The 17,875-nt window shown below is 40.8% G+C and overlaps 1 protein-coding gene across 1 annotated transcript in view; it reads left to right on the top strand.

Annotated features, from left to right (window-relative positions):
* MTA3 (metastasis associated 1 family member 3) overlaps nucleotides 1–17,875 on the top strand; it is a gene marked incomplete at both ends in the record, with an annotated part of 133,409 nt that overhangs the window by 109,618 nt on the left and 5,916 nt on the right. The window contains one exon of the mRNA XM_084262065.1: nucleotides 4,517–4,671. Coding sequence (XP_084118191.1) covers nucleotides 4,517–4,671 — 155 coding nt within the window. The remainder of the gene's footprint in view (nucleotides 1–4,516; nucleotides 4,672–17,875) is intronic.

Genomic DNA, 17,875 nt, shown 5'->3' with positions numbered 1-17,875 from the left:
ATTTGGTTAATTTCCCGTAGATGACCTGTTGTTTGAAATGTATTTTTTTCATAGCCTTTGGGCTTCTTAAATGAAATTCTGTGCCCAAAATGAATGTCTGCTTGCATGCTGGCATTAGTGTTTGTGGCTCCGTGCTGTGTGGAGACTGTGTTTTTGTGATTTTGCATACACCTCGAATCTCTGTGAATAAGTAAACTAAAGCAGCCCCAGACCTTGATGCTTATTAAAGGCACAGCGCTAATGCCTTTGCAAATAAGAATACTTCAGGTGTGGCAAAAAAATAATCAATACCTGATTTAAACTTAATGTCATTCTACACTTCATTTACACTATATTCTGTATAATTAGGTCAAATATATTGAACCAACTAATATAGATTACCACCAATCATCTGAGCATGCCTGATTTCTTCTAATGATTTTTTTTCCTCCATGTAGTGAGCTGCTTTTGCTCTGTTTGTTTTGATTTGCTCTTTTCATTTGAAGAGGCAATATTTAATCTAATTTAAGGCCATGGGATTTTTTTTCCTTTCTGAAAGGGGGAAAATGTAAAAGACTGTAAATTCAGGTCCTCTTAGAAATTTATGATAATCCAGTTAAATGTTCTTTCAGTCACAGTGTAAACATTCACCGTTAGTTCTTACACTTACAGTGCTTGTTGGTGTTATGTATTTATTTCAAAGCTGGATGTCTCTTCAGAATCTGCGGTGGAGCTCAATGGGTAAATGCTCAGCCATTGAGATCCCAGTACAAGTAGAAAAACTCATAGACAGGAACTTTGACTGTGATTTGGGATCTGAGTCCCATTTCTGAATTTGTACAGGATTCCCCTGTGACCGTCCATCATGCATCTTAATATCATTGTGCTTGAAGCTTCTCTGGGAGCAAGTGAGGACAGGATATTTACCCTCCATAATAGAGATGCTGTCTTAAGTTGTCACTTTAATATAAAGCACTTAAGAGTATCTTTGTAGGTATTTTTGGAATACTATCCAAACTTTGTTGGACTGGTAGCTGTCCCTACTGCACATACCATGCATATAGTGATGCTGTACAAGCCAACTTCTCTGTGTCTCAGACATAGCAAAGCTTTATGCCTCGCGTACCTTGTATTGAACAGCCTGGTTTTAGTTGAGTAAAGGAGTGCTGCTGCTTCCAGAAGGTTTAGCATTGTTATGTAGCTACCTCATGGAAGAGACTATTGCGTTGATTTGCCGAAGGAGGCATCTGACTTGCTCACTGGGAAACGAACACTTGTGTGTGCACATGGGAAATGCATGCCCCTGTTAGCTGAGCGATGATCAGCAGCAGTTGCAAGCAGCTCTCAAAAACCGAGCTGTGCACCAGCCTCTGAGAGAAGTACCCACAGAGAAGTGTCTTAGCTTGGGACAGGTGAAGCCGCAAAGACGTGGTAACAAACGGTCTTCCCATAAACTCCTCTGTGTTGAAGACCTTGAAAAGTTTGCCTCTGGTCTGGGAGGTCTCTGAGGATGCGTTCAGTCGGCTCAGCAGGTGAAACTCCTCCTGGGTAACAATGTCATGCGAGAGATCTCACATGAACGGGTCGAGACAAGGAAAAACTTTGTGAGAAAAGAGTCGCTTGGGAGGCAGGAGGATTTGTCCAGCGTGCAGTTAGCAAGCAGTGGGGAAAAGCTCCAGCTGCTCAGGTGCTGCTCTGTGATCAGCCGCTGGTGTTCAGGCTCTTAACGCCGGTGATTTTGCTGCAGAATCGCAGCACAGCTTATTAGTGACACACACAGAGTCAAAATCAAAATGCCAGCTGCTAATTGCACAGGACAATTGCTGTATGTGGGGTTTTGGAATGAATAGGGCTTCTGAGGTGGTACAGGCAGTACTTCTGCGTAACCTTTCTAGCATAACTGTGTGCTAGAAGGGGGAAATTTTAACTCATCATCATTAAAAAAACCCCAAAACCCAGAAAAAGCAACCCAAAAAAAACATTTAACAAGCACTTTGTGTGGAAGTTTGTTTTGCTCCTGCTATAGATATTAGTATGACAGTGGCATTGAATGCTCATTTTTATACACAGTGGTAAATACATTTTTGAGAGGAACTAATGAACTGATTTTCTACTCAAGAATGTTAATTGTTTTGATTAACTAGAAATTAAAGATAACGTGGTCCCTAGCACAGACTGGAGAACAATGTTATTATTTTCTCTTGTCCTTAAGTGAAATGTAATTAATTTCTTCAAGTAGCTTGAAAAGGACCAAGGGAGAAGGGAAATAAAAGAGAAATTTCTAACCAATATGATGCGGCAGAAATGAGATTATATTGTAACCCTCACACTATTTTCTCTAACGTTATCTCTTGCCAGGAATGAGAGTTAGGGTCTAATAAAAGTAGACAAAGCAGAAGTTCAGAACTAGTAATGACATCTCTCGCTGCCAGGGGAAAAAGTATTATGAAAAACCACACACTTTTTCTATCAGGCTTAACTGTTCTTCAGAGTTTACGCCATAGGAAATGGACTCTTTGTACTCTGTATATTTCCTGAACATTTTTTGCCTCTGCGTGTTGTCTTGAGTAAAGGAAACATTCAGCAGTGTATTAAAGGATCCTGGGAAAACATATAAAACATTGTGTTTGATAACTTAGACCCATTTCTGACTGGGGAAGCACAGCAGAAAATTGCTGTTGGAGCCCTTGAATGTTTCCCTGGAACATACAGCACTGGCAATTGTCAGATACAAATAATTAGTATGAAATCTGATGTATAGCAGTGTTTTCCATGCATCAATTTCTTACTCCCTTTTTGAGAACTGTTCACTTTGTATTGTAACAGATCATCAGTCAAATACCTTTATGATTTTCTAGTTTCTGTTGAAATAGGTATTTTGTCCTGAATTGGTTCTAAAAACAAGCTGAATTTTAGTAGCATGTCCCCTAGTTCTTTCACCCCACCAAAGCCAAAACAACAAAAAAAAGTTAAAACCAAACTGCAGCCTTGACACTGAATGAAAAAAATGGAAAAAACTAGGGAAATATTTAGAAGGATTACAAAAACAGGTTTACAGCCTTCTGTGTAACAACTACTAAATTCACCATAAACATTGTTCTCCTCCAAGAAAATAGTTTAGCTCTAAGAAAGAGGTTTATGTGACTCACTCGAATTTGGTGTCTTGTTGCTCTCGTCGTCGTTGGTTGGTTTGGTTATTTCAGATCTAAGGACTCACAGAGGAGATTTTATTTTTCAGTTTGTTGAACTAAAACAACACTAAACTTTTTTGTTGGATGCATAAGATTTGTCCTACTGGAGGGAGCAAATAGTGTGGACCGGAGGGTGCAACCGAAAGTTGCACCATAATGTGAATATAATGCATTGAATATGGGTGTGAGAACTGTGCATAAGAAATGAGGCACTTGTTTATTATTTTGAGCTGTTATGCTTTTTATGGCACAATTTAAGACATCAGTTTTGAGTTCTGGTCTGCTGGTCTCTGTGAATGCTGCCAGCCCCTTCCTTATCTGGCAACTGTTAAATTGGTCCCCGAATTAGAGGGTACTCCCTTGAATGTGCAGCATTGTGCCCATCTTAGGAATACTACAAATGATACTATTTCACCATGAAAATAGTACTTCTTCCTGAGAAAAGCTGATGTTGAATCCACATGAGATAAAGTAAGCAAACTGTCATCTTTGTATAACATCTTCTGTCATAGCTGTTTTAACCAAATAGTATTGTTAGTCCTGTTGATAATCCGTTATCAGATGCAAATTTCCAAACTTAATGTATTTGTCATGGGGTATTCTTACCTCCAGAAAACATTGTTTCACTCTCTCCTTTTCATATATCAGAAGGCAGCTGCTCTCATTACATCTGAGTACTTGCTCTCGTGTTGGACAATTATTCCAGGGAAAGGTTTAGTAGAAAATTAATGTGGTTTTTTAATGCTTAATGTTATCTCTGTTAAGATGAATGCATACCAGTGCAGTCAGCTCTAATATGTAATGACTGGCAAGTAAACCAGTGGCACCAGCAAGGTGATACAGACCTTTGTTACCCTGCTTCCATTTTGGCTAGGAGCAGGACCAAACCACTTGTCTTATTCAGTGACTTTTATTGAAGAAGAGAGAGAGAGTAAGGACATATGATGTGTGAAGTATGGATATTTTAAATTTACATTAATGCCATACCCAAACACAAGTATCTTACCTCATTGGTTGGGATGCTGGGTTTTTACTCAGAAAATGTGAGTTCTCTCCAAAACCGAACAGGTTTCTCTTGCGATCTGCTTAGTTCATGGCATTGATTCAAGCCTTGATTCCTCTTTGTATAAAATGTTATAGAGTTAATTTGTAATTAATTTAGATTTTAAGACCTGCAGATAAAACATGTGAATGCTCACCATGTGTTATCTGACCCCTAGGTACTGGTTGAGGAAGATGAATTTCTGAGAAGGGTGCTGTGTGTAGGCTGCCCTTTACAGCAGAATTAGTTAACAAAATTATGCTTCTTCTCAGGCAAATATCTTTCCCTTTTATTATGATTTCAGCATGCTGCTCCCCATGTTCATATGACTAATGGTAAGGCCTTGCAAGCCAGTGCAAGTGCCATTAAGACAAGCACCATTCCAGTGATCAAGAGACAGAGGCAAAACTGGCTTGATGCTTCAGATGATGGTTTCTTTATAGCTACAGAAGAGACCAGGTAAGAGAAATTAAACCTACGCAGGGAATGAGGTTTCACTACATACAGCTTATTGATCCGCTATTTGAATAACAGGTTTTGACGTTATTGTGTGAGGTTGTGTTACAGTGAAGAGCAATATTGCATCAAAACACACACCCTATTTTGTATCTCATGTATACTAGTATTATCAGTATTTCACTAAAGGAAGACTTAGTCAGTCAGGGCTCCTTGTCTGTGGCAAAGATTAGAGCTTTTTAATTGTTACTAATTGTAGTTTATATACAATAAATTTTAAGGCATTTCTGGTCATTCAGCCAAATGTAAACACATCCACAGCGTAGGTTACACTCCAAAATGTTCAGAGCTTAGAAAAACATATAGCACACCATAGAGGGATACGCAGCAGATAGCACCTTTTCCAGGCTAGACATTGCTTTCCTTTAAAATCAGCTAAAATGATCATCTTGTTCAGTCCTTCATTTACAGTTTAATTGGTAAAATTTAATGAGCTTTTGCTTTTCCCAGTAGAGCATGATACCACAGAGTCACTAGTTTTTTGGAGGCTTCTTGGTTCTTTTCTTCTCCTGTTGAGATATGGCCATTCCCTGATTTAATGCAGACTAAGACGACAAGTTAGAGTCTTGTTTTTGTAAGCTGCGGTCACTGGGCCCTGTTATTCAAAAATCTTTAAAATCTTGCTTAAGCAAGGGGATTATTATGACAAGTAACATCAGGCTGCTCCTCACTCCTGCGATTATTTCACAAGGCTAGAAATGCTGGTAGTGGAACAAAAATGTAAATAGTAAAATGAAGGAAGAGAAAGAACATACGTAAATATAGAACTAACCAAGGACAATGTGCATACTTGGTCCCATTTATGGTAGATGTATCTAGGGAAGTCAAAATACTGGTATGTGACAATTTGGTGGTTATTTCAAGATGAATTAAATATGGCACTTCATTTTTCTTTTGTATGAGGAATGCGATGATTCAGAGAGAGGGGTAGAATGATGAGCTCTCAGGCTTCTGATATCTAGCCCAGATTGATAACATTCACAATTCTGAGAGTTGTTTGATGCAAAGAGCTTAGTAGCATCAAACAAATCCCTAGTGATTATACCCTTAAAATGAGACTGGTAACCTTTCCAAGTCTTAGAATTTTCAATCTTTTTTTTTGGTTTGGCTTTTTTTTTCCCAATTATTATAAAGAATTGCCTGTCAAGGGATGGGAAGAGTCCTACACTGACAGTGTTTGACTCCCCATTGATCTAAGAAGTACATCAGGTAACTGTTCTAGACTAGATGTTTAAATTCTAGGGCATCAAAGTAGGTTGGGATGAGACTCGCCTTTGTAAATCACTCATCTGCAACAGTCCTGCCTGTTCCTACCCTAGGAAATCCCTCTCCCCTTGGCTGCTGACACCATATCCAGTCCAGGCAGCAAGGCAGAACTTGCCCTGTGTCCCGTTCCACGCCCACCATAGTAGGTAAACAAGGGCGTTAGTCTTCAGCACTCCACATCTCCTACTCTTCTCCAAATCATTAAAAGTTCTAAAAGTAACATTTGAAATCTCCTGCCATGGGGAACATGGGGCAGATACAGCTTAAGGATAGTCCCTCAAACAAGAAGATGCCAGAAAACGTCATACTGTGTCTTGCTGGCCAGTGCTGAAGCAGCACAGCAGGGAATGCTGAGGGACTGGTGTGGAGTGAGCCCCCAAGTGCAGCCATTCCCAGTCTGACCAGAACTAAGGTTAGTTCAGTGCCAGTAAGGAGTAATAGTGCCTCACTCACATTAATCTTTAAAACTATAACTAACGAGAGACAGAAACATTTTATCCTTCAAAACTGTTTCACATGAGAGCTGTTTCTTCTCTCTCACAGAGCTTTCCTTTTTTTTTTTTTCCCCTTCTTTCCTTTTCTTTTTTCCCCTTCCTGCTGTTCCCATCCCATCCCCATTGATTCCTTCCCCAGCTCAGGCATGCTTTCTCCTTTCTAACTTTTTCCTTCGGTTCCCTACACCTTTACTCCAAGATTATTTTTAGAAGAGACGGTGTAGCTTGTTCTCCTCTGGGCTCTCACTTGCCTCCATCCTTTACAGCTTGAAGTGTAAAGCACTGCCTGGTTCTGCTGGTGCCCAAGATGTCAGTTAAATGCTCTGCTCTTTGGGGGAAGAAGGGGCAGTCCCTGGCTGCCAGCCTGTCCTGTGATAGGAGTTCACGTAGATGAGCACGGCTGCAACACAGTTGAATGCAATGTAACTTCAATGGGAAGAGATATCTAGGGAGGAAATGTTTGTGAAAAAAATAGCAAACAATTTATCCAGTCCTGCCATAGAAAAAAAAAGAATGTAAAAATCAGTTGCCAGTTTGCAGCCATCAGGTGTTTACATATCTTCTGAACATTCAGCTGAGAAATAACCATTTAAGTCAAGATAACAACTCATTCTGTAGGGTGCCATTTCCATGCGGCATCAGGATCTGCTCTGGTTTATTACATGAATTTGTTAATTTAAATACGTGTAAGACAGACATGTAGAATCGCAGAATAGTTTGGGTTGGAAGAGACCTCCAAAAACCATCTGATTCCAATACCCCTGCCATGGGTAGGGACACCCTCCACTAGCCCATGGTTCTGAAAGCCCCATCCAACCTGGCCTTGGACACTGTCAGGGAGGGGGCAGCCACAGCTTCTCTGGGCAGCCTGTGCCAGGGCCTCACCACCCTCACAGGGAAGAATTTCTTCCTAACATAAATCTAAAACTCCTCATCTTGAAGCCACTGCCCCTTGTCCTGCCACTCTGTGTCCTTGTGAACACCCCCTCTCCAGCTTTCCAGTAGGCCTCTCAGGTACTGCTGTAAGGCTGCTGTAAATTCTCCCCAGAGCCTTCTCTTCTCCAGGCTGAACAAGCCCAACTTTCTCAGCCTGTCTCCATAGGAGAGGTGCTCCAGCACTCCAATATTCTTGTGCCTGCCTCTGGACTCACTTCGACAGGTGCTTGTCTGTCTCATACAAGAGACCCCAGAGCTGGACTCAGTACTCCAGGTGGGGTCTCATGAAAGCACAGCAGAGGGGCAGAATCCCTTCCCTCGACCTGCTGGTCACACTTCTTTTGATGCAGCCCAGGATATGGTTGGCTTTCTGGGCTGCAGGTGCCTATTGCCTGGTCATGGCCAGCTTTTCATCCACTCACAATTCCAAGTCCTTCTCTTCAATGCTGCTCTCAATCACTTCATCCCCCAGCCTGTATTGGTTGAATTGATACCGGGGGTTGCCCTGGCACATGGTAATTATAGCAAAATGAAAAATATTTTTCAGTATAATCACAGCCTGCAAAAGGGAAAATATTTTTCTGTATATTTTCTTTTCAACAATCCATAACAATTTTCATTTCTCTGTCCTAAAACATTTTTGTTTGTGCAGTGAATGAAGGTGTAAGATGGATATGTCTAGAAAATATCAAGTAGGGAGTCTGAAAGGTAATTTTTCTCAGACTTTTAGCTAAAAATACTAATACTACAATAGCTGGTTGAAGAAAGAATATAATATCTCTGATAAACTAAATATGATGGCAGTGTATTTCATGTTAACGAAGCAAAGATGCAAACCATCAGCATTCTAAATTTTGTTGCCTATCAATTGATGAGTATATGCATTTATGCCGCTAAACACCAGTTCTGGAAAGCTAAGTAACATAGATCTAATTGTTCACAGATTCCAGATACTGTAGTGATGAAAGAGTAGGGACCTAAATATTCAGACAGGTAAAAAAATTGTAGAAATTAATTAATGCCTAAGCTTTCCACGGCAACCCATGGAGATACTGTAGGATTTTAGGGCAGTGCCCTTCCCTCAGGCCACAGTTCAAAGATGCCTGCAGGTACACTTCAAATTTAGTGTGTTATGTATCACTGAAGGAAAAAGACTGGATTTTACATCTGAAGTTTAACATATTTTAGGTGCTGGTCTGCTTTTCAGCGTGAAAAGGGAATGCTTCTCCTGACAGTTGTAATGTGCATCCTCATACAGCTCAGCTGTCTTTTCTTTTTTGAAGCTGTAGCTATTTGCAAGCAGTTTCCTCCCCCGCTCTGTATCAGTATCTGCACATCTGGGGAAAAATGCCAGCACAAATCCCATTTGTATTCTCCTTTCTCTGAGCCCAGAGGCCACTGCAAAGCTGGGCTGCACCTTAGCGTTAGGGTGGTGCTCAGCCTCAGTTGTTACAGCCTCCAGCCAGTTAGAAGAAGGGACTGAGTGAGTTTGTACCCACCTACGTCCTAGTAGGCGAATCACCTATATGAATATCTTGCTTGATCTCTATAGAGAGATCCCCTTCTTAATTCCTATCAGCACACTCAGCCAATTTTGCTGATAAATATAGAGCTCCCCAGTTTTGCTTTTTCCTCTGCGGTGACAGGCTGCGCTCTCCATTCAGAATCCTTCCTGCTGCCTGTGGGAGCCTAGCTCCCTTGGGACTTTATACCTCTGTTCAGTCACAGGCTCAATGCAGGGATTAATCTGGGCAGAAAACCAGGTGACGGTTCAAGAACACTTGCCTTGACATTACATCATAATTTTCTGTTGAACTTTGCTGGATTTAACGTTTTTGTACTTTCCTTTATTCTTACCCTCTTTGAAAGCAAAAGGAATTCTCATTCCCTTCTGCGAAATAACTTGCTCAAGATTTTATTCTGAAGTGCAAATCTGTTTACACAATTCATTGAAGAATCACTCTTTAAAAAGCCTTATATTTGTCACTGCTTACCAAGAGAGACTCCTTATTTCTTTTTAATATGCTTAGATATTAGCTGCTAGGATTCTCTTAGCACTAAGTGCGTGCTTTAGGATCAACCAAAGGTCTCATAACTATAAAAGAATTTTCTTCAGGCCATTCTACTAAATCACTTTCACTGTAAGGAAGCTTTCTGGGTTTTATTCCCCATTTGTGGACTATCTGTAACATGGATTCTTTTGTAGGCCCTGTTAGAGGTTAACGCAGAAAATTACTGTATTGTGTGAAATTAAATTCTTTATACTGAATCACCATTCTGGGAGTTAAATAATGATTGAGAAAATGTGGAAATTCATCTTATGGTCTCTAGAAGTTTAATAAAAATGTAATATATCAGCTTAATATCTGTTGAATTATACAAGACATAATCTATGAATAAAATTAGTAATATTGCTTTTGGATGTCAAGGGAAATGTATCTGTTGATTAAAACTTTCCTTAGCAATCCCAGGTATGCAGTGTGCATACAGTTCCTATACACCTGCACTGTCTATAAGAGAACGCACGTGCATGCTAATGATTGTACTGGTATAGGGGCAGCTAAAACACTGTGTGGCAAAAGGGATTTTTTATTTTCTTTCAGCATTTGCATTATAAGAAATGTGTGGAAATGTTTGGCTGAACGGGTTATAGCCGCAGATTCCATATGCTTTCCCTTCATGGGCCAAAAAGCATATTTGCATATAGAACTGCAGTTGAATGACTCGATGCTTGTTTCCTTTCAGTGCTGAAGCAGTTAGAAACCTTCTCACGGTAAGTGCAACTCCATTGGGAATGAGTTAACTGCAACTGCTAAAATTAGAACGTGATCTTTAGCTGTTACCAGCAGACATTGCTGCTTCTTGCCGATAAAATTGTGAGAGGCATCCCTGTGGCAGCGTTTTGTAGGCAATTTTCATATTCTTCACTTCACGTTCTGTCTCCAAAAGGAGGGGCTTCCCTTGAGTTTTTGAGGTCCTACATAAGGGTATCACAACTGCTGCGGTAATGACACGTACCACTCATTTTTATTTATGCATGTCTCATAGCGCACGCGGAGAGCTTAGAACCCCAGGCTGCATGCTGAGAAAGAGGAGAACGTGAGGCTGGCAGCCACCTTTGGCAACATGTTGAGTCTTGCCTTGCCTTGCCACCAGTGGCCCAGTTGTCTTGCAGAAATGTGGGGCAGTACTGCCAGTGCTCACAGCCCATCATGCTCCTGCGTCTGCCGAGAGCACTCGCTGCGTTCTAGCTCTGTCAGTGTAAACCCTCATCTGTACCTTTAAAAGCAAACTGAAGATTCATGTGAACCAAACTCTTTTCTCTATCACCAGTGTTAAGAGATGTGAATGACCTGCCCCTGAGCCTTTCCATGCCTCCCCTCCCCACCATGTGTTTTAGTAGAGGCTTAGACAAGGTCAGGCACTGTGTTTGAGTTACCGCTTGTAGGACGCTGCCGGGACTACAGGGAAAAGTGGAGGAGCAAGACTCCCCTGCCTGGGATCTGCTTTACAGCACATGGGTGCAGGTCTAGGTCAGAGCTCCAGTGCTGACTGCTCTGCTTCTTCTTCCCCTTCCCACGTGCAAATCATATCACACAAACGTTCATAGGTGTGTTTGTTCTTCTGTTCTTGCAGTTGTCCATAACTGTGCAAAATAATTTGTGCACAAAAAAACCCAAAAGGATTTTTAATATACACTCAGGGATGCCCTCTGCTTTTCATAAAGACAGGGTGGTTTGATTTGAGTGGGGATCAACTTCATGCAACCTGGATCCAGGGCAATAGTGCATTTTGATTTTTTTTACCTGCATGGTGCTGTGGCCATTAGACCCTGATGCTGTAAGTGACTGCATGAAGATGCCTGGCTGCACCTTGGAGCATCAGCTGCAAGCCTGCCAATGTGATGCACCCGCTACTGCCCTCTAACCAAAAGATCGACCTTCTAAGGGTGTAATTTTCTGGTTTCTTTACTTCTGTTTTATTATATAGTTGCCATGCATTTTGAAAGCAGGCATTGCAGAACATATCCCTTAGAATTATCTCTAATCCTTAGAATTATCTCTAATCCTCCCTGAAAAGATTGCAAATACCTTATCGATGGGCTGCAGCTGAACACAGGTGAGCTGACAACCATATCCAGTCACTGGGGCAATACCTCACACTGGGGATCTGGGAAGGACCCCTTCTTCAGGAGTGGTCCTACTTGGCTGGCTGGCTACTGCTCAAAGTTGTTTTGTACTCATGAGAGTAAAAATCCATAGTTTCTCTGAGCTGTTATTTTGACCTTATTTGGTGTTGGCTTTTCATGAATGCTGTATGCTGTTCACACCTTTTGAGTCATACTTCTCTGAGCTGTAGCTGAGGTACCATGATATACAGAATTGCAACCAGTGGTATGGAAACTAGATCATAATATCTTGCCATTTGTTTCTCATTGAGAAGTTTTTATGGACCTACAGATACTTGCTTTCACTATTTATCTTCATGAGATTTTCCTGTGGCATCTTTTACGATACCTAAAATCAAAGTAATGCTCCTGTGATAACGCAAACATTTGTTTTTAAAAGCAGAATCATTCCATGAAGCTAAAATCAACTCAATTGAAGACTGTGGGTTTTTTTTTTAACATAGAAAATGAATAGATGTATTCATGGAAAACATGTACATAACAAACCTCAAGTTCAGTATAAGTTGTGCCATTACTTACAGGTGGTAGGTTGGAAGAACGTATGACATTGAGTTTTGTTTTTTCAGTCCTCAGAACAAGTGAAATAAAACCATTCTGGCTTGGAGCTATGTATTAATCTTCTGACAGTTTTAAGATGAATTTTCAGTGATGCTGTGGTGAGCTACTCACCCTGTTTAAAGCTACGTGGTAAGGGGAAGATGTTGCGGTGGTTGGAGATCTTACCTAGGGCTTGGAAAAATGTAATTTAGTTCCAGCTCCTTCACAGACTTAACTTCCCATGAGACCTCCACCAGGTCTTTTAAGTCAATGTCTCCAAGAATTTAGATGCCTATCTCCTCATACCAAAATTAACAAGGAGCCTAAATGCTGTCTTTGATGAAGATTTGGAGGCAACTGTTGATGTACGTGCTGTTCTTCGTCTGAAGACTCAGATGAAGAGTGCTTTATTCTTTCACAGAGCTCTTGCACGCAGCAGATCGGGAGCATTGCAGAGGATCATCTTTCAGAGAAAATTTTTTACCTCTGTTGGTAGTAAAACCTCACGGAAATGCTGCCCACAGGAGTTCAGAAGCTGCTGACTGAAACTGGGTGATTTGTTAGTTTCAGAGGTGTCCCCGCTAATTAGCAGGTGAAAATTAATTAGCTTGCAGCTTCAGTGATGACTGCTGGGAGACTGAGGCTAGGAACAGATGGTTGTAAATGACCTAGTTACTGCTGCCTGAAAAGTCACACCACTGGGTCCTGTAAAGTGATCTTGTCTGCTCCTACCCTGTTCTGAGCAGAAATTCAAATGCACTGCCTCTCCAGGGTGGCTTAGATACCAAAGTACCTTTTGCAATCGTGTCCTAGGTAGGAGCGAGAATATGGTTAATTCACATGACTCAGCTAAAGAGCAGTGACACGTTTAGTTAGAGGTGTTACTCAACCACTTGCAGCCTTCTCTGCGCCCTTTGACAGAAGCCGTTTCACGTTTAGGGAATAGCTGCAGAAGGAGCCAGAGCGTTTTCTCTCTGGGGAGGGAAATACAACTGCTGAAATGAGACTTCTTTTGCAAAATGTTATTGTCTTGGGAAACTGGAGGGGTGAAGAAAAGAATTTAAGTTAAACACAGGCATGAGAATAAGTGCATTATGGATGGTCTTAAACACAGATGTTGGTGGAGAAGCTCCTTTAGAATTACTCAACTTTTGCATAAACCTCGTTCACTGTGTTAGAACTTCCAGACCCAGCACAGCAAAGCTCTTAACGTGCACACCGGACTCACGCTGAGTGCAGCCCATCAGCTGGAGTACATCACCTAGTCAGAAACACACCTTGTATGCCAAGTGTTAAATTGGGATTTCATGTGATTCTTTTAACCTCTTTTCTTATGGTTTTTGACAAATTTTGCATTTCTTACAATACAACTGGCCATTTCAGAAGGTTTTCCTTTGGAAGCTGACTTGTGTGTTTGTGCAGAGGATTTGGTGTAACTGAACTCAATCCTCTTTTTACAGGCTGTTTGAACTGAAGGTCTTGGGGCTTATCTTTTTGTTAGCTTGCTGCTCAGCTTTTTCCTACATCCACATCCCCAGTAGGAATGTGTCATCTTGTAATATTTGGTCATCTTCTGCGGTGGGAGTTAAAACCAATTTGATTTTGAACAAGTTTTTCTTGATTGGGAAGCCGATTTCTCTTTCGAAGCCTTGATAAACATACAGAATAACAATAAAGATGCTGACTAGTCAGACCAGCATAGTCTTCTGCATATTTAACTATCAAAGAAAAGATAAAGATGAGGTTAATTACATTGTTGTTGCCAATAGCAAGGCTAGAGTAACACTGGTTTAGTGCTAAAATTAGTGTACTCTCACCATTCCTAAACCACAGAGATTTATCCCATTAAATCTTAGCTATTTATGGTGTTAGTCCTCAAACACTGCAAAACATCAGTCTAAAGAGATCTTTTCTTCTTTTTACAATTTCTGTGCTATGTGAGCATTAGTAAGTAGTAGACGGTGGCCACTGATTTAGGAATTACTTCATTTAAAGGCAGAGAAGTGCACAGCAATAACCTGAAAGTAGATACCAAAACCAGGTAAGTCCTGTGGTGAACACGTTGTTGAAGTTAAATAGTGAAGAAGATGACAAAGCTGTACTGTGGTGAATATGCTCAAAAATATCAGGTCAGTGATCCTCCCCTCTTAAAATTTACACAGAACTACCCACTAACTTTTCATTTTTAAGTTGTCCTGTATTGGATTATTCATTTAAAATTATAGAGGACTTAATTCTTAGCTGGTCTGTATTTCATTGTATGTATTTAATCATTTATTCATGCAATTTTCCTCTGATAGGTGTTTGGGGTGTAAGATCTATTAAATGCATGATCCTCTGGCATTAATGTAAGGCAGGTTGTTGAAAAAACAAATGTTAGTTGGTGTCTTTTTGTGACAAAACTTGGCAAAGTAACTGCATTGACATTTGAAATGTAAAATACTGAAGAGAACATAATGACTGACTGTTAAAGCCAATCACAGAGATAACTATCAGTTCTTGTCAAACATCTAAAGAGATGCAGCTCTGTGTTCTTACTTGTGCTATGGTTAAAGGCTGAAATATTGACCTGAGAAATACAACTAAAGTGTTCCTTTAGTGGGAAAAGCACAAATCCGCAGTATAAAATTCCTTAGTTGTCTCTGTTGCCTGATGTTTGACACCAGACAGGTCATTTAAGCTCTGAGTAGCTCCACCTTTGTGTTCATAAATGTGAATAGTATTGATGTATACCTGCCCTGAAGGATGCTGGCAGTTTTCGATGCAGTCCAGCAGCAAGCATTGTGAGATATTGATATGGAAAGTGCCTGCCATAAGAGTGAAGAGCAGAATGAGTGGCAGAAAATGAACTTGAAATAGACCTTTGGTAATGTGAATGTGAAAAAAGGCACCCAATATTTTAAATCTTTAAAATTTCCACCTTAGACATTAACATCGAACCATTCTGTGGTGAACTTTCCTCTGTTGATGCCACAGCGATCTGTAGTCTGCATCAGAGCTTGTGTGTAGAGTAAGTGCTGATTATGCAAGATATTGATGGTGTGGAGGAGAGCCCCAGGGGATGGTTTTGTGAAGGAACTTGTGCTCTCCGACTGTTTCTGGTAAGAATGATTAATTTTGATGTTTCAGTCCTTGCTTAATAGCAAGTAGACAGAATGTCAAGAAGCTTGTCCAAATATAGCCTATCAGTACATATGTTATTCCAGGAAAAGTATATGCATAATTGATAATGAGAAAAATATTGTCAATATTTTTGAGCCTCAGGTGATATTATGAGCCGTAATTCTGTAAGCACAGTGTCCAGGGCAAAATCCTCACATGAAACCTGCCCTGAAGTAATCAAACACGAGAAAGAGAGAGAGGGAAGGGGAAGGGGAAGGGGAAGGGGAAGGGGAAGGGGAAGGGGAAGGGGAAGGGGAAGGGGAAGGGGAAGGGGAAGGGGAAGGGAAGGGGAAGGGAAGGGAAAGGGGAAGGGGAGGGGAGGGAGGTTGGCTAATAAGCCATACAAAAAGTTTTGTGTTGAGACAGTTCTCACTATAAATAAGCTGCTAACGTATTTAAAGTGTGTCAAAGTTGGAAACAGCAACAAAAACAAATAAACTCCCCCCACCCCCACCCCCATGGAGCACATAATGGAAAGTTTTCTGCATTTTTAGTTATCACAGTATTTTTGAAAATGCTTAACACAGTATTTAATGTTTCTGGGGAATTGCCACTTAGATCTTGTAGCCCAAGCCCAGAAACAGAAGTTGTATATTTTGAACATTTTTGTATTCTCAAGTCTAGGATAAAGCTGGAATTGTGAATTAATATGCAAAATGTTTGGGGACTCGTTGAAAGCAATATTGCCTTCCGTTCTTAGGCAGCTCCCCTGTGTCTTCTCTCTAATTTCTTGCCTGACTCAGGAAAATATATGCTGCTGCATTGGGTAATCTTTTCATCTAATAGCGAGTGATATTTAATCACTGTACAGAGTGGCCATCCTTCTGCAGAATAACTAGATGATGGGGAAGATTCCTATTGGTAGTGTATAAAGTTATGTCGTGTAGGACTTCACCCACACCCTGTTGATATAGTTACGAAGAATAAAGGAGTTGCTTTGAGGTCTTCTGGCATTTATGCTTGCGAGCTGTAGAAGGCTTTCTGGCTCCATGGATTCCCAGGGTGCCTCTGTACTGACTGATCTGCAGTGATCTTGTGTGTGCATTCATGGGGAGGAGAGGTTAAGCAGCTCTTTCTTTAATACAGCGGACTTCATGCCTTAAAACCTCTGAAGGTCGATGGTAACTAAGGAGAGGCTAATGAATTTCAGATAAGGTGCAGAGCAGCTGTCCCACAGCTCAGGTTACAAGTCTGTTGAAGCCTGAGCCATTGTTTTGTTTTAAGGAGTATGAATAATTTACTTTTTGCCCATTCCATCGAGCTACCTTTGCTAGGTCTTATCAGTTCGAATCCCCTCTACAAACGCGGACACTGTGGTGAAACGCCATGCATCCAAAAACAGGCGTTTCTCCGTTCTTTGAGGGAAAAAACCAATCTGAAGAACATGGATCTGAGCATGGCACAGTCACTGCTGTGTCCTGTAAAGTGATGTATTGTTGCTGCAGAGTTAACAAAGCTCCACTCAAGATGCAGAGCAAGGCCTGAGTGACTTAATCTATGCTAAGCTCCGTGTGTCCATCATTCCTACCAACTAGATCAGGGATTGTTTTGTTGTTTTTTTTAAAACTCTGCCTACCACAAATTAGTCTGGTAGAGCCTCTGTGCTGCTGGCTTCTGTGAGAAGTCAGCGTTGCCCCCAAAGTGATGTCTAATCATCATTGTCTTAGCCACCTGCAGCAGGTAACTTTAGTCTCTTGGTGGTAAGGGCCAAACTCACAGCTGAACTGGGAGGGACATTTCATTGCTGATAAGATTTAGATTTAGCCATTATGTGATGACCACTGTATGACAGCGTCTGTTTATGTTTCTTAGGGGTTAAAAGTTTTTTTCTCAGTTCCAGTGTTCCATTGAAAAATGGATAGTACAGCTGAGAATAAAATCCTTCTGTCCTAGCATCCTAAACCACTTCAAAATATTAATGAAATATGCCATTCTCAGAGCAAATGAAAGCATGGAAAAATCTGTCAGACAAGGTGCTTTTCCAAAAGCCCTGCCAGTTGTTTGCAGTAAACCTGGATATAAGTAATTTTGGTGATGGGTAAGGTTCCTGTTGTTGTAGACCCTCTAAAACTGCACACAAAGAGATGGTTTCTGCTCTGAAGAGATTTTGATCTGAGTAGATTTTAAATCAGCAGCAGCCAGAAAGAGACAGTGACGTGACCTGGGCCATGCAGCAGGTCAGGCATGACACGGTTATAGAAGCCTGTGCTTTAAACTCTTGACCTGGATTTTTTCTCCCAGTAAAGAAGATGCTCAAAAAACATTTATTGCTTTATACATACATATATATATAGAGAGAGAGAGAGAGAGAGAGAGAGAGTAGTTATAAGCTGTTGGTCTGAAACACAGAACATCAGAGAATCCCTCAAGGTGGTGCAATGCTTGAAAATATTCTATTAAGGTCCTTAAGAAGATCTGACAGTAATTTGTAGCTGGTGTGTCTATAAATTATTGTCCATAGAGAACAGTTTTGCTCCATAAACACTGGTGCCAAATTGGAAGATAAACACCAGCAAAAGAAAACATTTCCTTGCTAGGAGGAGAAAAATAAGACAAGCTCTTA

Source organism: Gallinula chloropus, assembly GCF_964237585.1.
Source record: "Gallinula chloropus genome assembly, chromosome: 3".
NCBI classification, from domain to species: Eukaryota; Metazoa; Chordata; class Aves; order Gruiformes; family Rallidae; genus Gallinula; species Gallinula chloropus.
This window is presented reverse-complemented; position numbering and strand designations above follow the sequence as displayed.